The 24439-nt window shown below is 41.5% G+C and overlaps 1 protein-coding gene across 3 annotated transcripts in view; it reads left to right on the forward strand.

Annotated features, from left to right (window-relative positions):
- The window catches only part of PTPN21 (protein tyrosine phosphatase non-receptor type 21), a 90742-nt gene that overhangs the window by 42566 nt on the left and 23737 nt on the right, over positions 1-24439 (forward strand). For 2 of the 3 annotated variants that reach the window (XM_033191677.1, XM_033191678.1), the window contains exons 4-10: positions 5201-5298; positions 7772-7839; positions 8661-8731; positions 11776-11863; positions 12275-12363; positions 15865-15952; positions 16661-16740. In XM_033191677.1, the coding sequence (XP_033047568.1) occupies positions 5201-5298; positions 7772-7839; positions 8661-8731; positions 11776-11863; positions 12275-12363; positions 15865-15952; positions 16661-16740 (582 nt within the window). Of the gene's footprint in view, positions 1-341; positions 416-5200; positions 5299-7771; positions 7840-8660; positions 8732-11775; positions 11864-12274; positions 12364-15864; positions 15953-16660; positions 16741-24439 lie in introns of all 3 variants that reach the window. The other variant, XM_033191679.1, reaches the window with a different exon arrangement.

Consider the following 24439-nt stretch of genomic DNA (forward strand, 5'->3'; position numbering starts at 1 on the left):
ATGTCAGCATCACTGTAAATGGGACAACCAAATACCATTTCTTCTGATGTGATGCATCAGGAAGTACCAGGCACCACCAGGTTAAATGACTAAAATGAACTTGTATCAAAGCAAGCCTCTAGTCTGCACTGTTCAGTAAGGTAGTTGTTAGCTATATGTGGCTATTTATAGCTAATTAAAATTAATACAATTAAAATTTTTCTTGCACTAGCTACAGTTCAGTCAGGTACTGAATAGCCACATGCGGCTAATGGCTACTATATTGGGCAGCGCAGATACAGATAATTTCTATCACTGTAGAATGTTCTTTTAGACAGTGCTGCTCTAAATCTAATGATCAGTTTTCAGGAAAAATGTGAGAGCATGTAAACTTGCCAAATGACCCCATGAGACTACGACCACAAAAGTCCAGAAGGTAGGAAATTCTACATGACAAATGGCTCCATTTCTGTTAATAACATGAAAATAAAAGGGAATAAAAACTTTCTTTTTTATAGCAAGAGAGATTTAGAAATATCCATTAAATGTAATCTGTAGACCTTGTTTGGATTCTAATTTAAGAAAATTGTAAAAATGCATTTTTGAGGCCATGATGAAAATTGCATACGAATCAGGTATTGAGTACTCAGTATGAAGATATTCGTTTTGTTGGGTGTGATAAAAATGTAGTTACGTTTTTAAAAAATAAAGCTTACCTTTTAGGGATATGTACTGAAGTACTTACAGGTGGCATGATGTCTGGGATTTGCTGTAAAACACTGGTGGTGGAGGGGGCACAGGAGAGGATGGATGGAGAAAACGTGGTAAGCATAAGGTTGATGGGTGAGGCACCATGATAAGGAAATGGGGTCACTATACTTAATATCTATACATATATTTCAGAATTTCCAAAATAAAACTTAAAAAATAAAAATGCCACTGCCTACACATTGCCTTCTATTACTAGTCTAAGAAAAACAGATGAAGAGAAAAAGCTGCCTCTTCATACATTATTTGGAATTTCTGTTGTGCAAAATGGGGTCACCTAATTTATTATATAATTCTTGTCATATATTGTATGAAATATTTTATATTGGAAAGTTGATCAGTAACTTGATAAAGATTTAGATAAAATATTTGATCAGCATATTTTTACTTTCGGGCAAGTTTATAGAATACTTGCTTTTGAATTAAAATGTGCAATTTCTTTTGTTCCTTGGCTGACAGTTTTGAATTCAGGTCTGCGTGTTACATTTTATTACTGCTTTGTTTTTTTCATATTATTTCATTCTTCTTGTTGCTGAGTTGCCAGGCTGGAGTGCAGTGGCGCGATCTTGGCTCACTGCAACATCCGACTCCCGGGTTCAAGCGATTCTCCTGCCTCAGCCTCTGAAATAGCTGGGATTGCAGGTGCTCACCACCATGCCCGACTAATTTTTGTATTTTTAGTAGAGATGGGGTTTCACCATGTTGGCTATGATGGTCTCAATCTCCTGACCTCATGATCCACCCGCCTCAGTCTCCCAAAGTGCTAGGATTACAGGCATGAGCCACCGTACCCGGCCTGCAAAAATATTGAAATAACATATTTATAAGCCATCTTCAGCCCCACCAATATATAGAAATTTTAGCAAAGAGTGATAATGCCACTGAAGTGAAATTTCTTGGCCATCTGCTCCTACAGTAAATACTTCTTTAAGAAAAACATATTTATGGCTGGGTGTAGTGGCTCATGCCTGTAATCCAGGCACTTTGGATGGCCGAGGTGGGAGGATCGCTTGAGCTCAGGAGTTTGAGACCAGCCCGGGCGACATAGAGAGACCCTGTTTCTTTAAAAAATTAACAACAATTTAGCCAGGTGTGGTGGTGTATACCTGTGGTCCCAGCTACTCAGGAGGCTGAGGCTTGAGGATCACTTGAGTCCAGGAGGTTGACGCTGTAGTGAGCCATGATTATGCCACTGCACTCCAGTCTGGACTATAGAGCAAGACCCTGTCTCAAAAAAAAAAAAACAAACTATCTGTCTGTGTATCCATCCATCCATCCATCCATCCCTCCATCCCTCCATCCATCCCTAGTTGCTTCCATTAAAGGATTTGAGGGATAATACAATAACATATAATAACCGCTTATGTTTTTTACTGTATATTAAACACTGTCCCAAGTACTTTATTAATTTAATTCTCATAACAAATCCTATGACGTAGGTGCTATTATCTCTATTTTGTAGATGAGGAAACCAAGACACAGAAGGGTTGAACACCTTGCCCAAGGTCACACTGCTAGTATGTACTGGAATTGGGACTGAAGCAGGCTGGCTCCTGAGTCCTTGCTCTCAACCATTGTGTTTTGTGGACTGTCGTGTAAAATACTAAATGAATAAAAATACTAGAAACATCTATAACTATAGATTTGTCGTGGTTAAGAACAAGACCTTTGGGTCATTCGGACCTGGGGATTCAAACTCCATCTCAGTCTAGCTCTATGCATTTGAGCATGTTGCTTAATCTCTGAGCTCCAGCTCTTCATCACTTAAAGGTAGCTATTATTAAATAGTGGAGAAAGCAATTAAGAGGGATAATAATGATTGTGACTATGCCTGGATTTTAGCTGTGAGCTTAATGGCTGCCAAAGCAAAAGAAGAAATCTGAGTTCCATCATTCATTATGTAACACAGAGAAGCATACCTCTTTGCAAGCATGACACATTTTCCTGGTATATCATTTAAACAGAAACTTTCAGGTGTGATTTTATGTAAGACATTGAATCAGAAATGAATAAGTTAAAGCAAATATGGAAGAATCAATTCTCACAACAGTACAATGTAAGGCTGTGGAAGGCTACATTAATTGGGTTCGAGTATATTGCTTTTCATGTTTTTTGTTTTTTGTTTTGAGACGGAGTCTCTCTGTGATGCCCAGGCTGGAGTGCAATGGCACCATCTCAGCTCACTGCAACCTCCGCTTCCTAGATTCAAGTGATTCTCCTGCCTCAGCCTCCCAAGTAGCTGGGACTACAGGTGTGTGCCACCATGCCTGGCTAATTTTTGTAGTTTTACTAGAGATGGGGTTTCACCATGTTGGCCAGCCTGGTCTCCAACTCCTGACCTCAAGTGATCCGCCCGCCTTGGCCTCCCAAAGTGCTGGGATTATAGGTGTGAGCCGCCGCGCCTGGCCCTTTCTAGTGTTTTTGATTTAAGGAAAAGGCCTAGAATATTTAGAATGGAATCTGTGAATAGCATGTTCAATAGACAGACTTCCCTAAACACAATCTTCCTCAGATAAGCTTTTGAAAAGAGCTGCTTTATAGAAAATCTCAAGTTTTTCTGTCTGATGGATCCCACAACTGCCAGCATCCCATTAGCTAATGGAGGGAAATCCATGGGTTTGGCTGTTAGCAGGTGGAAGGGGAAAAGGTGGATCCAAATTCTTCTTACTTGAATGGATGGTGTTTTGGTCAGGTTCTTCGGTAATAAAGAACAGAAGTTTACATGTCTGTGGCTGAAATAAGATGATAAAGACTCATATGAAATGATTAAAGGAGTGGGCTCTCAGAGGAATTCAAACATGAACTGTAACTGGGTTGCACTTCACAGGCACCAAATATGGAGGACATTTTGGATTCCAGATGGCTCCGTAGACTGCTCTGGCAGAGTGTCTGTGATCTCCATTTAGCACTGTATCCCCAGCATCTAGAATAATGCTTAACATATAGTAGACCCTAGTAATTACCTGTTGAGCAAATAAATAAAAGGAAGTAGTAAATCTTCACCCTCGAGTTTTATCAAAATGGAGAAGTGAGTGGCTTCAAGTATGTGATTGATACAGCTGCTGTTTGCCGGCTATGCTCTTAGTTGTTTACATATATTATTATTGGAATATGTTCAGTCCTGTGAAGGGGTGATGGTACCCTCATTTTACTGGTGATAGAATTTGAATTCACAGATTATGACTTGCCCAAGTTCATGCAGAATACTAATTTGGAGAGTTCAGGTCTGCTTGACTCTAAACCTTGTTCTGGTAACTGATGCCCTATATATTGAAAGTACAAACAGGGTGGTAAACAGAAGTAAACCCACATTACCAGATATTAAGAAAGCATCTTAACAGCTGTTTTGAGGGATTTCATCAGAAATATTTTAATATCAGCCTGGTCTGAAATATCAGAAACCATTTTTCTCTGGCTTTACTTTCCAGTGCTAGGGAACTTCCACCAAACAAGGTAAGCAAAGTCTTATATTACCAAGTTACTAGTCAGTTTTTTTTTTTTTTTTTTTTTTTGAGACGGAGTCTGGCTCTGTCGCCCAGGCTGGAGTGCAGTGGCCGGATCTCAGCTCACTGTAAGCTCCGCCTCCCGGGTTTACGCCATTCTCCTGCCTCAGCCTCCCGAGTAGCTGGGACTACAGGCGCCCGCCACCTCACCCGGCTAGTTTTTTTGTATTTTTTAGTAGAGACGGGGTTTCACCATATTAGCCAGGATGGTCTCGATCTCCTGACCTCGTGATCCGCCCGTCTCGGCCTCCCAAAGTGCTGGGATTACAGGCTTGAGCCACCGCGCCCGGCCTACTAGTCAGTTTTTAAAGTAAAGATTGGCCACTGGCTTTCCATTTCTCCAACTAAAAAGAAATTGTAGGGACTGTTTTACAGGGCATGGAGCAGATGACTAATTGTCTTATAGGATCGTTTTAGTTTTGAAATAACTATAATCTGGGATAAGTAACTCATTAGATTGATTAAAGTGTATGTGTAAGTGTCATATGGTTGAGGACTTTGTCATGCTTGTTTGAAACCATCTAGGGGCTGTGCATGGTGGTTCATGTCTGTAGTCCCAGCATTTTGAATCCAAGCACTAGGATTACTTGAGCCCAGGAGTTTGAGACTAGCCTGGGCAACATGGTGAAACTCCATCTCTACAAAAAATAGAAAAATTTGCCAGGCATAGTGGTGTGCACCTGTAGTCCCAGCTACTCAGGAAGCTGAGGTGCGAGGATCACCTAAGCTTAGGGAGGTCGAGGCTACAGTGAGCAGTGATCATGCCACTGCACTTGAGCCTGGGCAACAGAGGGAGACCCTATCTTAAAAAAAAAAAAAAAAAAAAAAAAAAGTGGGATTAAGGTTTTGTTTTGCTGGTTTATGCTTCTCTACCAAATTATGGTTAAATGCATTGTGTCTCAATGAGATAATATTGACATTGACCTTATAAAACTGACATTTTTTTATAGGTATCAGTATTATCTGCAACTGAAGAAAGATATCTTGGAAGGAAATATTCCTTGTACCTTAGAACAAGCAATTCAGCTAGCAGGCTTAGCTGTTCAAGGTAAATAAGATCAATTCATAATGAAATAGTTCTATCAGATTAAAATGTGTTGCAACAAAATAGCAAGGGATTTTTAAGTTAACTGTCTATATACATCTTTAGTAGTATTCATATATTAGCGAAATATTCTGTTATCTAAGGGGCTTCCTTTTGGGAAAAAATGAACTTGGAATACCTCAATGAAATGTGAGACTTCTGGAAGTTAATCATGTTATATGTCAACAGAGCAAACAATACAATAAATAGAAGTATACACACACATATATTCAATCACATGCCAAATGACGTTTCGGTCAACAAAAGACCTCATATAGGACAGTGGTCCCATAAAATTATAACACTGTATTTTTAGTGTACCTTTTCTGTGTTTAGATACACAAATATCATTGTGTTACAATTGCCTACAGTATTCAGTACAGTAACATGCTGTATAGGCTTCTATGAGCAATAGTCTATACAGTATAGCCTAGGTGTGTAGTAGGCTACACCACCTAGGTTCGTGTAAGTATACTCTGATGTTTGCACATCTCCTAATGATGCCTTTCTTAACATATTTCCATCATTAAGTGACATATGACTATATACATATACATTTATTAATACTATGCTATGTATTCATCTAGTTCAAAGACTTTATCTGCTAATAGGTCGTATTTTAAGAAGAAAGACATGCCAGTCAGTGAGTTTGATGAGGTTATATTCACTTATAGTTTAAGTACACTTCATTTGTGTGGTTTCTTCTTATTTACTTATTTCAATAGGTTTTTGGGGAACAGGTGATGTTTGGTTACATGAATAAGTTCTTATTTATTTAGTTACTTTTTTTTTTGAGATGGAGTCTCGCTCTATGGACCAGGCTGGAGTGCAGTGGCACGATCTCAGTTCACTGCAGCCTCCGCCTCCTGGGTTCAAGCAATTCTCCTGCCTCAGCTTCCTGAGTACATGGCATTGCAGATACCTGCCACCCCACACACCCAACTAATTTTTGTATTTTTAGTAGAGATGGGGTTTCAACATGTTGGCCAGGCTGGTCTCAAACTCCTGACCTCAGGTGATCCACCTGCCTCAGCCTTCCAAAGTGCTGGGATTACAGGTGTGAGCCACTGTGCCTGGCCATGGTTACATGAATAAATTCTTTAGTGTTGATTTCTGAAATTTGGGTGTACCCATCACCTGAACAGTGTACCCTGTACCCCATGTGTAGTCTTTTATCCCTCACCACACTCCCACTTATTTGGTTTCTTAAATGGTTGTCCTGGATTATGCAGTAATATCATCAATCATAATAGATAAAGATGGCTGGGTGTGGTGTCTCACGCCTCTAATCCCAGTACTTTGGGAGGCCAACATGAGAGGATTGCTTGAGTCCAGGAGTTCGAGACCAGCCTGGGCAACATAGCAAGACCTTATCTTTAAAATGTACATATATAAATAAAGATTCTGCATTTCACCAGCATTTTTGAATTGTTTATTTTTTTCCTTTTTACATGTCTAATATACATGTATTTACATGTATGTGTGTATTTTCTTTTTTCTGGAGACAGTCTTACTCTGTTGCCTCGGCTCGAGTGCAGTGATGTGATCGTGGCGCACTGCAGCCACAACCTACTGGGCTCAAGTGAACCTCCCACCTGAGCCTCCCAAGTAGCTGTGACGACAGGTGTGCGCTACCATCCTGGCTAATTTTTAAACTTTTCTGTAGAGATAGGGTCTTGCTGTCTCTTGGGCTCAAGCTATCCTCCCTCCTTGGCTTACTGAAGTGCTGGGATTATAGGTGTGAGCCACTGTGCCTGGCCGGGAAGGTTTCTGACAGGGCATTATTTCAAACAATAACTGGCATTTCGCCTTGGGAGTGAAATTTAATCAGAATAATTATTAATAAAACTCCTTCAGCTATTAGCAGGCATGGAGACATGCATCATTTTTAAACAAATGCCTGATGCACATAGAGCCACATTCCTTTTCAAGGTACTTTGGATTTTCTTTAGTATCCTTTTTGGCTTTAAGAATTACTTTTTCATAAGCATTTTGCTGAATTGTCAATTTTTTTAAAAAATTAAAAATTTCAAAACAAATATATCTTGCTGTAATATATTCAAGTGGTCTAAGTCCATTTCATCACTACTGTTGACAATTTGGTTTCTCCTTGATATTTTTCTGTACATAAGCAAGCATATATGATTACAGGGTAGGTTTTGTTTGCATTTAAACTATAAAAATGAGGTCATATTACATATAGCTTGCAACTTGTTTTTTTATTTAATTCATAGGCATTTTTCCAAGCCAAGACTCATGTCTGCCTAATTAACATTTTTAAAAAGATACTTTTAAAATATACTTTTTATAGTTATAAAAAATTTGACTTCTGAAATATTAGCATACCATCTATATATACGGCATGTTTAATTTTGTTGCGCATATTTTGCAATGAAATTTAAATATAATTAACATGAGTTTTTGTCATTCTATATAGCTGATTTTGGTGACTTTGATCAGTATGAATCCCAGGACTTTCTTCAGAAATTTGCCTTGTTTCCTGTGGTAAGACTTCTTTTGACGCTGGGCTTTTTAAAACAAACAGTTCATTCCTATACCCTTAATAATCCCTGAAATGAAATCCGTATGATAGATTTACTGTCAGGAATAGGATTATAAAAAAAAATTCCCTCTTATAAACATCTCAAGTGTGACTGCTTTCTCCGTTGTCGTCATCTTGGTCCTTGTGAACCCACAGAATCTGAAGGGTCTATAGTGACTGCACTGTGCCTGGAGATACTTGTTTTCTATTTGACTGTGAGTTTAAAAAGAAGGATTCATTTTCAGCTTCTCAGGAAGCATGCACAGGTTTTGCTTTTAACTGAAGGTTTGAAACCTTACAAAATTATATTGAGGAATGAATGTCACTTCTCATCAGCAGTTTAAAAAGTAGATGACAAAGACACTGCCTTCTACTTTTATAAAGTCATTACTGATGGAAAGGACAGGGAAACTGCATTGCAACAACTAAGGAAGGTGTGGTATGCTCTTCTGAGTGTCTACACAGCCAGCCAGAGAACACATAAGATGTTTTTATCTTGCTGGTCTCAGGACTGGCTGACTACTGTCACCAACTTGAAATAACTCAGCTGAAACTTTCCCAGGGATGAATTGAGAAGGTGGGGCAAGTTTTTTTTTTGGCTCCTGTGAGGAAGCCACTTAATTCCTTAGAAAGGTGATTACCTATGTAAGCAAAGCTCCCATATATTAACAATAGTCATAATTTTGCCAGATAGTGATGAGAGTCATTAACAGTCAACAGCCATGATTCCTTCTAAGAAATTTGGGTGAATTGTCACGTACTTATCACTGTGTGTTTTCTTCAGGGATGGTTACAAGATGAAAAAGTATTGGAAGAAGCAACCCAAAAAGTGGCCTTACTACATCAGAAATACAGGTAACTCTAAGAAATAAGACATCGAAATAGCATAGAACCAATGTCTGCTTGAATTTGAAATATTCAATTAAATATTTAATTTACATGATTAATACGTATTTGCCCAACTAAATTTGGAACATTACTGCCACTGCTATTACAAGTAGCCAACATTTACATAGTACTCACTATGTGCCATGTGCTGTTCTAAGTAAGCACTTACCCATATTACTCATTTATTGTCCTTTTTTAGCAGTGAGGACACTGAGGAAGTTGAAAGCAGCCAGTCATTGATGGGTGCCCATTTTTTACTGTGTATAGTAAAGGTTTATTTGATAACCTCATCCTGTATAGGTTAATGTAAAATTAGGATGATTTGTTTTCTTTTATGATATAGCTTAGCAAGTCCAGGGTCACTTCCCTCTGTATACCTACGGAAGCTGTGTCTGTCATCTGGGGAGCTACGCTAAGAGCTGTGGTGCTTATTACTCTGAACTATGCTTCTGCATACCTTTGTATACTTGTACATATTGACATTCTTTCATGGTGAATCTCTGTGTTGCCTGTAAGAAAAAATACTCTTCTAGAGAATGCTAGGTTTCGTTCTAAACCAACTACCACACAGTTCCACATACAGATGCTCCTTGACTTAGGATGGGGTTAAGTCCTGATAAACCCATGGTAAGTTGAAAATACTGTAAGTCAAGATGTATTTAATAGACCAGTCCTGCTGAACATCATAGCTTAGCCTAGTCTACCCTACCTGTTCTCAGAACACTTACATCAGCATACGGTTGGGCAAAATCATCTAACACAAAGCCTATAATATATTTTATAATGTTGAATATCTCATATAATTTGTTGAATACAGTACTGAAAGTAAAACACAGAGTAGTTGTATGGGTCCTCGAAGTACAATTCCTACTGAAGTTGTATCACCTTTGTACCATTGTAAAGTTGAAAAGTCACTCAGTTGAACCATCATAAGTTGAGGACTGTCTGTACTCTACCATTAAATTCTTATAACTACTCATTAAGATAAACATTATTATCTCCATCTTACAGATGGGGAAACCAAACTCAAAAAGATTTAGTTATCTCTGGCCAGGAGCGGTGGCTCATGCCTATAATCCCAGCACTTTGGGAGGCTGAGGCGGGCAGATCACGAAGTCAGGAGATCGAGAACATCCTGGCAAACATGATGAAACCCTGTCTCCACTAAAATACAAAATATTAGCCAGATGTTGTGGCATACACTGGTAGTCTCAGCTACTCAGAAGGCTGAGGCAGGGGATTTGCTTGAACCCGGGAGGCAGAGGTTGCAATGAGCTGAGATCGTGCCACTGCACTCCAACCTGGTGACAGAGCCAAAAAAAGAGAAAGATTTAGTTACCTCTACATGTGGTAAAGGTGGGAATTGAAAGCAGGTCAGTTTCGTTAGAACCTATTGCTTATCCCCTTCCAAATAAAATAACCTTTTGCCTCTAGTCTCTCTCCACTCAAATCCACACAGTGGCTCACAAAAGATTAATCTCCCTAGCATATCACTTTTCTCTTACCTCTCTCCTTCTCCTTCCACGTGCTTGTGGGTATTTTCATGCTTCCTGCTAGCCCGAGTTCATTACTCTGGGATTAAAGGCCTCCCATAAATTGGTTAAATCCTGCCTTCCCAGCTTTACCTTCTGCTGTCCACATGAACCATTTCTTTTCTAGCTTAATTGATCCCTCAGGCACACATTGCCCTGCCTTTTGTCACTTCCATTTATTCATTTGTGCATTTCTTTAAAAGATAGCTTAGTGTTCTTACTCTGTATTAGGCAGAGTAAGAGTGCTGGATGCTATGGCACAACGATAAATAGAATAATTTCTTGTCTTCTAAGTGTGCATTCCCAGCCCTGCAATATGAGGGCTGGCAGGACAACCACTATAGTAATGATAATATATATAAGAAGATAATGAGTGCAGTTAGAGGGGTACGGGTGGAATGTGTTGGGACTGCACAGAACTGGGGCACTGGGGAATCCCAGAAGGCGACCCAGAGGAAATGATACATAGACAGAGTCTTGAAGGATATTAGGGATTGGCCAGATCCACAAGTGAGTCACAGGCATACCAAGAAGAGGGATTCTCATGTGCAAAAGCCCAGAGGGGCTAGGGAACATACTCTATCTGAAGAGATGCAGGGTTTGGGATGGCTGCAGTGTGGGTGCCTTGAGCACAGAGGGGAGCATCGAAAGATGAGGCTGGAGATGCAAGTCTGCATGCACTTGGGCACTCCTCCTGTACCCACGCTGCCTTCCTAGCCATCCTAGTAGTGCTGCACTCCACTCACCTGAGCGAAAAGGGGTTTTCATGTAGCCTCCTCATACCCTTATTCCCTATATTCGACATTTAGCACATAATTCTCAGTAATGCCTGATATTTTGTTGTTTTTGTTTTTTTGGGTTTTTTTTTGTTGCCCAGACTGGCGTGCAGTGGAGCAATCATAGCTCACTGCATCCTTGAACTCCTGGGTTCAAGCAGTCTTCCCACCTCAGCCTTCCAAGCAGCTGGGACTATAGATGTTGCACCACCATGCCTGGCTAATTTAAACATTTTTTTTTGTAGTGACAAGGTCTCACTATGTTGCCCAGGCTGGTCTCACACTGCTGGCCTCAGCTGGTCCTTTCTCCTTGGCTTCCCAAGGTGCTGAGGTTACAGGCACGAGTCACCGTGCCCAGCCCTGATATTTGGGATAATAAGCAATTACTTGGTGATTTAAGAAAAGTTCAAGATTTCACCTGAAGATTTTTTTAGGAAGTTTTTTTATCCCCTACCTTCCCACTCATCTGCCTTAAGTATAGAGAGCAGGATCTCATGTGATACCCTCAGCATTCAGTACAGTGCTTTACACAGACTGGTTTTCAGTAAATATCAATATATTGATATAACCAATTATAGATGCTTAGAAACTTGAAATGTTTGTAATGTCCTATGCTAAATTGATACATAGGTTTTAAGAAAAGCTTTATTTTAAACCATTTTAAGCTTGCTTTGTGAACAATCTTGCTTCTTTTGGGTTGCAGAGGGCTCGCAGCTCCTGATGCTGAAATGCTGTACATGCAGGAGGTAGAGAGAATGGATGGCTATGGAGAAGAGAGCTATCCTGCTAAGGTAATTGTGGCTCGGTGGCTGAGGTTCTTTAAAGTTAGGCTCACAAATTTGAGAAAATCGTGGGGAAATCCAAGGATGTCCTTATGTGCAAAGGCTGAGGACATGCAAAACTCTGGAAACTTAAAAGCCGAAGTCCTGGTGACCCAAATTTTGTGGTAAAATGCATTCCCATTTTGTGGTTCATACTTTGAAATGGTCTTGAAATAGAGTTCCTAAGGAGGGCCAAACTTTTTCAATTTTTATACATATCTATAAGATCATAGATCTCATTCAGACTTTTGTCTTCCTGCATAGTTACTCTGTAGGTCTTCTGAACTTTCTGCATCTGGGAAGCCAGTCCAGGGAACTCTGTAGCAGCAGTTCCTCTGCATCTGCTTTCTGGGTGTTTCTTCTTTTGCTTTCTCCTTTTAGGATAGCCAAGGAAGTGACATATCCATTGGAGCGTGTCTTGAGGGTGTCTTTGTGAAGCACAAGAATGGAAGGCATCCTGTGGTATTTAGGTATTTTTCTTACCTCTTTTTGTATGTTTTCTATGACTCCTGTTGGTGATTTTTTTTTAGTACTTACAGCAGTTAAATTGTTCACAAGTCTATACCAAGGTCTCATTAAAAAATGGAAATAATTCCTTTCCTAGAAAAAAAAATACCATTGGAATGCAAGAGTCCTTTTCAGTAAGCCACTTTCTTCAAAACGAAATTTCCAGAATATAATGCCTATAATGACGGCCTATATAAAATGCTTAAAAATGTGTGACCCTTTTTGTGCCATATGGAGGCCATTCTTTGTTTTGATGTGAATTTTTAATTTGAGCTGTGGTTTCCAGCGCCATTTATTGGTTAATTTATTTACTGTGAGACAAGGTCTCACTCTGTTGCCCAGGCTAGAGTACAGTGGTATAGTCACCACTCACTGCAGCCTTGACCTCCCAGGCTGAAGTGATCCTCCCATCCCAGCTTCCTGAGTAGCTAGGACTACAGGCTAATGCCACCATGCCTGGCTCATTTTTGTGTTTTTTGTAGAGACAGTTTCGCCATGTTGCCCAGGCTAGTCTCAAACTCTTGGGCTCAAGCTATCTGCCTGCCTCCCAGAGTGCTGGGATTCCAGGGGTGAGCCCACTGTGCCCGGCCTATGAAAAATAAAGATCTTTGTTTTGACTCTAGTTTTGTACCAAAATTCCTAAAATACCAGTATCTAAGCAAATTTCAATAATTTTTTATAATGTTGGTTTTTTTGCTGATATAAAAAAAGATACTATTCATTTGTGGAAATCTTGGAATGTGAAGAAAGATGGAAAGCATATGTAGAGGTGATTTTAATTTCCTTTATAGTATTCTGTGTTCTAATTTGTACCTTAAAGATAGTAAGTTGGTCCATATTGTACAATCCCTGCCTTTAATTCCTTAAAATCTGTAATCTGGAAAATCCAAAGTTCATTTCATAGAAATACTTGCAGTTTTACTCTGAGATTCTATTTACCCAGTTGAGTAAATTGGGTACAGAGTAGTGAAAATTAAAAGTTTATATTGTTTTTAAATTTATATTTATTAGTTATTTTATTTTATAGAGATGAGGTCTCACTGTGTTGCCCAGGCTGGTCTCTAACTCCTGGTCTCAAGCGATTCTCCCTCTTTGGCCTCCAAAGGGGATGGGATTACAGGCGTGAGCCATGGTGTCCAACCAAAAGCTTATATTGTTTTTATAAGGCAGGAAAACATATTCTATAACTTTTGTTTTTTGGTTCCTTCATGTCTACCATTTGTTGAGTGCTTATCATGAGTCAGATAAACTATGCTGAGCATTTTATGTGAATTTTTTTAGTGTAATATTCATAACACTCTCAGCAGTAGGTATCACCACCCCTTTGCACATGTGATAATTGAGGCTTAGAAAAGTTGTGATTTGTCCATGGTCCCTCAGTTATTAACTGGCATAACTAGGACTATAACTTGGGTCCTCCACTTTATGCGTGGGCTCTTAATTACTGTATTAAACGCTTTTATTCTCTCCACCCCCTACTCACTGCCAGCATCGCAACACACACATTACTCAAGCTTTCTAAACCACTCCTACCATTTCTTCTTGAGAGCTAGTTTTGCCTTTGAAGAGCTTTTTCTCTAAACTGACATCTCCTCCCTCACTTCCTTTGCTTTACTGCCTCTTGAGCCATGAATTCTCCATGGTGATTATGACTTCAGAGAGTACCCATCACTTGGGGAGCAGAACCCCACTTCTAGAATGCATTGCCCTGAGCTGGGTGGCTCCCCTTTGGCAGTTGCTCTCTCGTCCCCAAGCCACTTATATTAACCCTTCCCAACATGCTGAGTTGGGGGTCAGGGAGAGGAGAGGAAAACTGATCTGTGGCTTCACCTGAAGGGCAGGGCTCTGATGGTGCCCAAAGTGTCACATGGAAACTTGAGGCATCTGCCTGGCTTCCTTTATCACTGGATGGGAATTTTCACAGTTGCCTTACTGTGATGCTAATAATCTTTAGATTTAACAAACACTGAATCACTACTAAGTTGATTTTATTTTAATGCATTTAAAATAAATCTAGTGGAGAAGGATAAAATTTTTTCTTCCATAATTTTTTCTTTTTATGACATTCTGAGATTATGTAATAAAATCAAATATTAACATATAAAAGTTAATATGATAAAATTAGAAAGTATGAGATTTTGAATCGTAGTGATCACTTCCAGAATAGTTCACTCTTTGAGTTCCTGGCATTTCAAATTTATCTTCACCCTGAAGCTTTTCAGAGCACACCTCCCCAACTTTTGTGCCTTATTTTAATACCTGCAGCACTTAAAGGTTCTTGTTGGCTTCTGTGTTCTTTCTCCCACCTTTCCCCTACACCTGTGCTCTTTTGAGGGAAGCACTGTACTTCACTAATCTTAGTGTCCCTAGGACCGACTGCAATTTCTGGCATCGTTATAATAGGTGTCTTTTATTTTGTTGAATGAGTAAATGAGGCATTGGCAATCAGCTAAGACAGGGTTCTTCCATCAAGCAAATCTGACACATGAGAATGATACATTTTACATCTTTTAAATTCTCTTTTCCCTCATTTAGTATACATGAGTTTACTTTTTACAACTAGCTGCTGTCACTTCAATTAGAACATTCATGCTAGCTGATTAAAACCACTGTTTTTTTTTTTTTTTTTTTTTTTTTGAGATGGAGTCTCGCTCTGTTGCCCAGGCTGGCATGCAATGGCACAATCTTGGCTCACTGCAACCTCTGCCTCCTGGGTTCAGACAATTCTTCTGCCTCAGCCTCCTGAGTAGCTGGGATTACAGGTGCCTGCCACCTCGCCTGGCCTAGTTTTTGTAATTTCTTTTTTTTTTTTAAAGACAGAGTTTTGTTTTTGTTGCCTAGGCTGGAGTGCAATGGTGCTGTCTCAGCTCACTGCAACCTCTGCCTCCTGGGTTCAGACGAATGATTCTTCTGCCTCAGCCTCCCGAGTAGCTGGGATTACAGGTGCTTGCCACCTCACCTGGCCTAGTTTTGGTAATTTTTTTTTTTAAGACGGAGTTTCGTTTTTGTTGCCTAGACTGGAGTGCAATGGTGCTGTCTCAGCTCACTACAACCTCCACCTCCTGGGTTCAAGCAATTCTCCTGCCTCAGCCGCCCAAGTAGCCGGAATTGCAGGTGCCCACCACCACGCCCCGCTAACTTTTTTGTATTAGTAGAGACAGGGTTTCACCATGTTGGCCAGGAGTCTGAAACTCCTGACCTCAGGTGATCCACCTGCCTCGGCCTCCCAAAATGCTGGGATTGCAGGTGTGAGCCACCGTGCCTGGCCTCGTTTTTGTATTTTTAATAGAGACAGGGTTTCACCATGTTGGCCAGGCTGGTCTTGTGTTTTTTGTTTTTTGTTTTTCTCAAAAATGTCACCAAATGCTAACTTACACGTCAGGCTTAGGGAAAACTTGTATATTCTATCTCCTTGTTTCGCCCACAGGCACTCACATTGCCATTCTCTACTTACTGTTCTTTAGGTGGCATGACATTGCCAACATGTCCCACAACAAGTCCTTTTTTGCATTAGAACTGGCAAATAAAGAGGAGACCATCCAATTTCAAACTGTGAGTAAACATTAGGGGTCTGCATGGAATGTTTTTCCTAAAAGTTAGCAAGTTCTACTTCTGCATGCTTGTATGTGTTTGGAGGCAGGGTAGCATTAAAATTACAATATTTCATAATTGTACAAAACATGCAGTTTTATCATATAGCATTTTGCAAAATGGCAGTTGGCAAAAAATGGCTGCTCAGTAAATGCTGAATGAATGAGTCTTTGGATAACTACTGTCTGATCATGATAACCTTTAAATTAAACCTCAGGGGTTAAGTGGGGGAGAAAGTAAGCATTGATATCTTAAATTTCATGGATAAATGAATAGCTCTGAAGAAATGTTATTTAACAGTTATTTGTTTTTGCTCTCTTGACAAAGGCAATATTGAGTTACTGAGTCATATTTTTGTTTAAAAATGTCTGAGTATATTTGGCAAGAATAAAAGTTGGTATTTTTATAGTTTTTAGATTCCCACGTCATTTTGAAACTGTTTAATATGAGAATCACACTGTTAGAACAGATTGTTTTGTCTTCATAAGTTAAATCCTACTTGTGGTATTCATACCATGGGCATAGTGTTGGAAAATGAAAGGCTTGTAGTGTCCTGAAAGTGACTTTATCATATGATGTCACCCATTATGTATTTAGACAAACTCTGCATTAAACGTATCAAGTTGTGTGTGTGCTTTCATACTGCTTTATGCCTATTTTGTTTGCTAGGAAGACATGGAAACTGCAAAATACATTTGGAGACTTTGTGTTGCGCGACACAAGTTTTACAGACTAAACCAGTGTAACCTGTAAGTATGTCCTGCTCGTGGAAATTATAAAAAATAATGAATTTAGAAATTGTAATCTTGAGTATACTGTATCATCAAGAAAGACATTTTATCAATTGATATCTTTTTTTGATCCTGTAGCTATTTCCCTCATTTTAGCTTTGGACCAACTTCTAATAACTACATTGTATGCCTCTAAGATTTGTTTCAACTAGTTACGAGAACGGTTCTAATTCTTGAAAGGTAAAAAGGGAATAATATCCTTTATTTGTTTAAATCAATCCTCTGGTCAGCATTTTGAATCATTAAAGATTATTTAGCTTTTCCAGCCACCTGAAGAATTTGTGCCCCTCCTTCCTGGTGTGCATTTTTCTTAGCCTACATGGGTTTTTCACTGTCTGCCGGATCAATAAAGCACACGGTGATATTGCACATGTAAAATATTGTTCTTCATCTCTATTCCCCTCCAGCCTCTGCACCGTATCTGTGCTTTCCTTAATAGCAGGTTTCCTCAAGAGAGTTGTGTATGCTTGTTTATTTCCTTCCTTCCATCCTGTTTCCCCTAAGCTTCCACATTACTGACACTGCTTGTTGTGGTCAGGTGACTTTCATCCAGTAATCATTTTATGAGTTCTTTCACTTGACCGCTCTGCAGTACTGATCCTCCGACAGCTCATTCCATCCTTCCTGAATCCTGCTCTTCTTTGGCTGCCAGGACACCACCTGCTGCTAGGCTTCCTCTTTCTAGACTGTTTCTTCTCAGTCACATTCACTGGTTTGGTCCTGAGGCCTTTTCTCCAAATCCGCTCCTCTAGGGGGCTTCTCCTAGCCTGTCCTCCCGCTGAGCTCCCGGTTCAAGCAATTCTCCTGCCTCAGCCTCCCGAGTAGCTGGGATTATAGGCATGTGCCACCACACACCGCTAATTTTGTATTTTCAGTAGAGACAGGGTTTCTCCATGTTGGCCAGGCTGGTCTTGAACTCCCGACCTCAGGTGATCTGCCTGCCTCGGCCTCCCAAAGTGCTGGGATTACAGATGTGAGCCACCATGCCCGGCCCTCCCTGAGCTCTTGACTTCTGCATCCTACCGCAAGCATTTAGTTAGTCCTCAATACCACTCTGAAAGTTGTGGTGAATATATACTACTGCCTGTGTATTCTGAAGGTACAGCTGGCAGAACTTGCTGATGAATTGGATGTGGTATGAAACCTGACCATTTTTACCACTCGTGCTAGCAGCTTGGTGCTAGCTGCCACTGCTTCTCGTCAGAATGTTATGGTAGCCTTCTGACTTTGTTTCTGTGCCTTCACTACCTGTAGCTTATTTTCCATATGTCAGCCAGAATGATCTCATTTTAACCTGAATCAGATCCCGTCACTCTTTTTTTTTTTTTTTTTTGAGATAGAGTCTTGCTCTGTTGCCCAGGCTAGAGTGCAATGGCATGATCTTGGCTCACTGCAACCTCCGCTTCCCGGGTTCAAGTGATTCTCCTGCCTCAGCCTCCTCAGTAGGTGGGACTACAGGTGCACGCCACCACGCCCAGCTAATTTTTTGTATTTTTAGTAGAGATGGGGTTTCACCATGTTGGCCAGGATGGTCTCAATCTCCCGACCTTGTGATCTACCCACCTCGGCCTCCCAAAGTGCCGGGATTACAGGCATGAGCCACAGCACCCGGCCCAGATCCTGTCACTCTTCTTAACCCTCCTTTGGCATTCCACTTCTTTTTTTAAGTAATTTTTTAGTTTGTTTTTGAGACAGCTCTGTCACCCAGGCTAAGTACAGTGACATGATCATGGCTCACAGCAGCCTCTCAACCTCCTTGGGCTCAGGTGATCCTCCCACCTCAGCCTCCTGAGTAGATGGTTGTGTACCACCACACCTGGTTAATTTTTTGATATTTTTTATAGAGGCGGGATCTCCTTATGTTGTCCAGACTGGTCTCAAACTTCTGGACTTGAGGGATCCTCCTGCCCCGGCCTTCCAAAGTGCTAGACAAGTGTGAGCCACCATGCCTGGCCCCATTTTACTTCTAATAAAAGTACGAAACCATACACAGTGTGGTGCTTGCCTGGTTCCAACCTTGTGTCTTTTATCCTCCTCCTTGCTTGCTCTGTTCCAGCCACAGTGGTATCCTGGCTAGGCTACAGATGTGCCTCACCCTAGGGGACACTGTCCTTGCTGTTTCCCAGGTCTCCACCTGCCTTGCTCCCTCATTACAGCCTGCTATCTGCTGTCTGGTCAGATATGAACCTCTTCAGAGGCTGTCCCTGATTGTCCTATGGTACTCCCCTTCCACTACAATCTGTCTCTTTGCCCTCTAGCTTTGTTTTGTTCTTTATGACACTTAGCACCATGTGAATTTCTGTATTTATTTGTTTGCTTGTTTGCCTATATCCCCTGCCAGCAGGTAAGCTCTACAGCAGTGCATAAGGACAGACATTCTTCCCTGCCTTCAGTGCTATATTCCCCGTGCCAAGCAAGGGCCTGGCTCACTATCGGCCTTAATTAATTTGTTCAACTAATCTGTAGATACAAGTGTTAAGAGCTCTGATTCGAGATGTCTTGGTGCTGGTGCTATAAGATCCCTTAGGAAAACGGTACCTCACCCAGAACTGCCAAGATAGGAAAGGCTACCCAGCCAAGTGACATCTAAGCTGAGACCTGAAATGTTTCGTTCAATTCCCACAACCTTTCTTTAAGCTGTCCTCTTGTCCTTGCACCATTTCTGGAGGCGCCTCCTGGAGCTGCCTCCCATTTGGCCCCCCATGCCCTATCTCACCTGTATGCAGTCATCTGGATAGATAAGCAAAATATGTAGCACTGCTGTTGAAGTTACATGTCAGGAACAAATCTGAGTATGTGCCTCTCACCCGCCCCGTCCTGGCTACAGGATTAAGGGCAGACTTCTCAGGTCCTTCTCTGGACTTAGCTGCCCAAGCCCAGTGGCCTTGGAGTCTGACTCCAGGAAGAAGTCTTTCCTTATCATGTGAATGCTCCCAACCCAGGCCTTTGCTAAAATGTCCTTCCTTCCCTTCTCTGACAGACTCTTAGTCATTCTTCAAGATTGAGTTTAAAATACAGCCCCTGTAGACACCACCAAGCATACAGTTTGTTTAGTCCTCAATACCACTCTAAAAGTTCTGTTTTTTTCTATGTCTTTTGTAACAATGATCTGAATAATTCGTAACAATAATTTAGTAAATGCTTGCTCTATGTCAAGCATTATACTGAGAGCTTTTATTTTCTTTAATCCTTACAGTAACCCTGTTGGGCACAATTATTACTATCCCATTATTGATGAAGGTATGGAGACTTAGAGAAGTGAAATGTCTTGCCCTGCCACACAACTAGTAAGTGGAGCAGCAAGACTCGAGCCTGTGCTCTTAGCTGCTGTGCTAGCCTCTTAGAGTAGTTCCTGCCTGCTCTTTTCATGTGGATTTGATCTGTCTCTCTTGTTTGATGGAGCTCCATGAGGGCAGGGTCCCCTCTTCCTCATCTTCGTGTCCCCTATCTGGCAAGGTGCCCGGTGTGTAAGGGCTTAGTGACCGATGGGAGCTGGAGTGTGGCAGTGATGGGAGTCACAGGGGAGAAGAGCCCTTTTGCTCCTTTGTCTCTTCCTTTCATTACAGATTGTAAATGAGGCATGGGGTGGAGGGAAAGTCTAACAAGGGCATTTTGCCCCTTAGCACCAGGAAGGAAGGAGAAAGGCTATGGAAGTGCCTTCTGTCTTGCAGGGTGTGCGAGAAACTCTGGGCAGGAGCAGCAATGTAAAGATAACATGCAGAGATGCCCACCCGGACAGGGAGCTGCCCAGTGGTTTGCACATATGGCCCAGTCCCTGTCTCTTCTCTGCCTTCCCCTGCACCATGTTTGCATCCGAGTCCCCACCGCTGTTCTGGTGATGGGATTTTCGTAAGCACTGACAGGGAGGAGGAACTGCTTTCTTTGTAAATATGGGAACCGGTTTCCGCTAGCTGCCTGGGTGTATTTGCATATGAAAGTGTTCGCCCTGGTGGTGATGTTCAGCAGTGCCCGTTGCCTTTGGGGTTCCCCAGGGCTGGCCTGGTTATCCAGCCATATGTGGCACGATTTCTATGCAGAAGTAAGTTCTAAGATTCAAGCAGTAGATAATGCAGTCTGTTGGACCACAGAATTTTCATTTTAAAGACTTTAATAAGTTAAGAGTGTTCATAATATTGAGCCATTATTACCTCAGTTCATTTCTTCTCTGGAAAATAGTGGAGAATCTACAATCTGAATAAACTATAAAACATAATCCCTTGCCATGAGGCATCCATATTGGCTGGTGGTTAGTGCCTTTTTTTTTTTTTTTTTGCAAATTAACAACTTGTAATAAGTAAAAGAGGGAAGAGGGAAAAGCAACAAATGATTGATTATGGTGAATGATTCAGTCTTAGAAATTCAGCTCTAGTTTTTGGAATATTGCTATTTATTGGCAAGCATGGATAAAACTACATTAATGTCATCAGTTGCATATATTATACCTAAATAAGAAACACCTGATTCTTTTCAAAATGGAATAATTATGTTTAAAGGGCTGTTTTCCAAAGTTTGTTGTCAATCTCTATATATCCGATGGATTGTGGCAGTCAATTTCCATGAGCTATTCCTATGTAATTACTTATGATTCATTCTGTAGGGAACTAATATATTTCATTGTGAGCGTTTGTTTCCCACGTAAAGTAAATGAAGCTTTTAATATTAGCTTTTAAAATTTTGCTTGATAATAAAATGAAAAGAACTTTAATTGTTACGACCGTGTTTTAAAGGCTCTTAATATAGACTGTTTAGTCATGTTCCAATATTATGATTCTGAAATATTGGTAGACTTGTTATCATGGGCCAGATGGGTAAACTAAAGCATGATAGGCATTTAACAAAACTGCAGCTGGCCTGGAACTGGACAGTGGCTTCTGGACATCTGGTTTGGGCTGGGGTGACTGGTGGCCCAGGAGATAGACTCGACTTGCACAGAAAGGGGAACTGTAATCCCAGGATGTCCCCTTCACCTGCAGTCCTGATGTATAGTTTATTGGTGTTTGGGATGGCTTTATGTGACTCATCTAACCTGAACCCAGATAACTATATTTTAGTATTTATACAATGGCACGATCCAACAGCCTTCCCCCTCCACCCCCTAACAAAGTACCTTAGATAACAGAATGATCGTTATCCAAACCTTAAAAATGTTAGATGGATAACAATCTGTCTTTTAAAAATTATAAAGTGAGGATAATGAGACTTTTATCCTTAATATTCCTTTAGGGTTGAATTGGGAATTAAATGAGATAATAATGTCAACCTGTTAGGTCAGAAATCTGCTTCAAACCCACAATCTCTCACTCCAAGCCCCAGAACTGGTCATGCTGTAATCACCCTCCCTGATTTATATAAGAAAAAGGCTGGGAGAGTGGGGGAGTCTTGAGAGGCCCCTTAGTGTAGGGGGCTCCCTTGCCCTTTTCTGTGAGGGAAAGTGAGGATGGTATCCTTGAACCTGCAAAGCCAAGTGATAGAGGGTTCAAGAGACTTTCTCCAGAAGGGAAACTTGTATTTCAGACCGCAGCAGGCCACTCGCTGAGTGCAGTGAGATGGCTGGTGAGTGCTCCCTGCAACTCAGGGGTGTCGATGAACATAGCAGCCAGTGTCCACCTTGGTTCTGGAGACTTTTGTAATCAGGAGACTGTAGGCCCTGCCTGGAAAGGGAAAGGATTTACCCTGTCTTCTTCTTGGCCTACTGCAGGGCTTGAAGAGACTATAGGAAGTCTGGAAGAAGATGGAACAGCCCCTATCCCATTCCAGTCCCCTGAGTCCCAGAAGTGTGGAGAGGACCCAGTAGTTCCCATGGATCCATGTGAAGGAACAGGGCAGGAAGAGGTGGGAGGGGACAGGAGGAGCAGCCACAAGGCCAAACAGTGGGACCTCTGGGTATGGGGACATGGACCCCTGGTGGAGCTGAGGAGAGGCAGCGGCTTTTTCTGAGTGGGTTCTTATATGGATAAAGGTCAGTGTCACCCTAGAAAACCACACATGTTGGCCGGGCGTGGTGATTCGTGCCTGTAATCCCAGCACTTGGGAGGCTGAGGCAGGTGGATTATCTGAGGCCAGGAGTTCAACACGAGCCTGGCCAACATGGTGAAACCCCATCTCTACTAAAAATGCAAAACTTAGCCAGACATGGTGGCGGGCGCCTATAATCTCAGCTGCTCGGAAGCCTGAGGTAGGAGAATCGCTTGAGCCTGGGAGGTGAAGGTTGCAGTGAGCCAGGATCACACCATTGCACTCCAGCCTGGGCGACCGAGCAAGACCCCATCTCCAAAAACAAGAAAATCACACATGTCATGGGGATGGAGTGATGCCAGGGCCTCTCCCTCCATCAGTATTCCTTCCCAGTTACCTGAGATGGTCTCTGCTGGCTTTGTTCCTCTTGCCCACAATGCCAGGAAGCTACACCTGAGGCGGGGTTTGGTAGGGGGGTGAACAGTAGGAACAGGCATCTCAGAGCCAAGTCAGTGACCTGTAAGCAGCTTGGATGTAGCCCTGGTCTACCCAAGTGTAGGCTGGGAGGAGAGCATTTATTCTTCCTTACCCTTACTATAGTGAGCTCAAAAGGTCAGTCATTGAGACAAACATTTGCTAGGTATTTCCACCATCTAACACTTTTTTTTTTTTAAGAGATGGGGTCTTACTCTGTCTTCCAGGTTGGAGTGCAGTGGTGTGATCATAGCTCACTGTAACCTCAGACTCCTGGGCTCAAGGGATCCAGTGGCCTCAGCCCTCAGCTTCTGGAGTAGCCAGGATTATAAGCATGTGCCACCATGCCTGGCTAATTTTTTTTTTTTTAGTTTTTTAGAGATGGGATCTTGCTATGTTGCCCAGGCTGGTCATAAACCCCTGGCCTCAAGCGATCCTTGCATCTCAGCCTCCTAAGTACCTGGGATTACAGGAAGGAATCTATTCCTTGAACTATCTATTAGTTTATGAGCTATCAATGGCATTTTTTTTATTTGTCAAAATCTTAACTCCCTTTCATCATATAAGAAAGGAAACTTAAAAAGCAAAATTCAGACAAGGCTTAGCAATATAAGCTCAGCTGTAAATGCTTAGTAATAAGCATCACTTTAGTCCTCACTTGTTAGTCATTCACTTGCTCAGCAAAGGCACCAAGGATACCACATCTTGCCTCCATGGAGCTTACAGATTAGTTGGGGCTGGGGAGCAGGTTGAACACATGATTGTTAGCCACATACACTCAGGAATCCGACAGACCTGCTGGTTCAAATGCCGGTTCTACTACTTGTTTGCCATGTGACCAGGAGCAACTTACTGAACCTATGTATCACTTTCCTTATCTGCAAAATCAGGATAACTGGACCTCCCTTGTGGGGTTGGTGTTCACATTCCACGAGATAATCACGTACAGTCCTTAGCACAGTTTCAATACATAATATTGATTTTACTTGGGCTGGCAGCCTTTTTTCTTTCTTTTTTTTTTTTTTTAAAGACACAAGGTCCTAGTATCCCAGTTTCCCAGGTGGAATATGGTGGGAATTCACAGATGTGATCATAGTGCACTACCGCCATGAACTCCTGGATTCAAGGGATCCTCCTGCCTCAGCCTCCCGAGTCGCTGGGACTACACAGGCATACGCCACCATGCCTGGCTCAGCCTTTTAAATTTTTATTTTGTCTTCTTTGGTGC

This window comes from Trachypithecus francoisi, unplaced genomic scaffold (assembly GCF_009764315.1).
Source record: "Trachypithecus francoisi isolate TF-2019V2 unplaced genomic scaffold, Tfra_2.0 Lachesis_group3, whole genome shotgun sequence".
Classification (NCBI taxonomy): Eukaryota; Metazoa; Chordata; class Mammalia; order Primates; family Cercopithecidae; genus Trachypithecus; species Trachypithecus francoisi.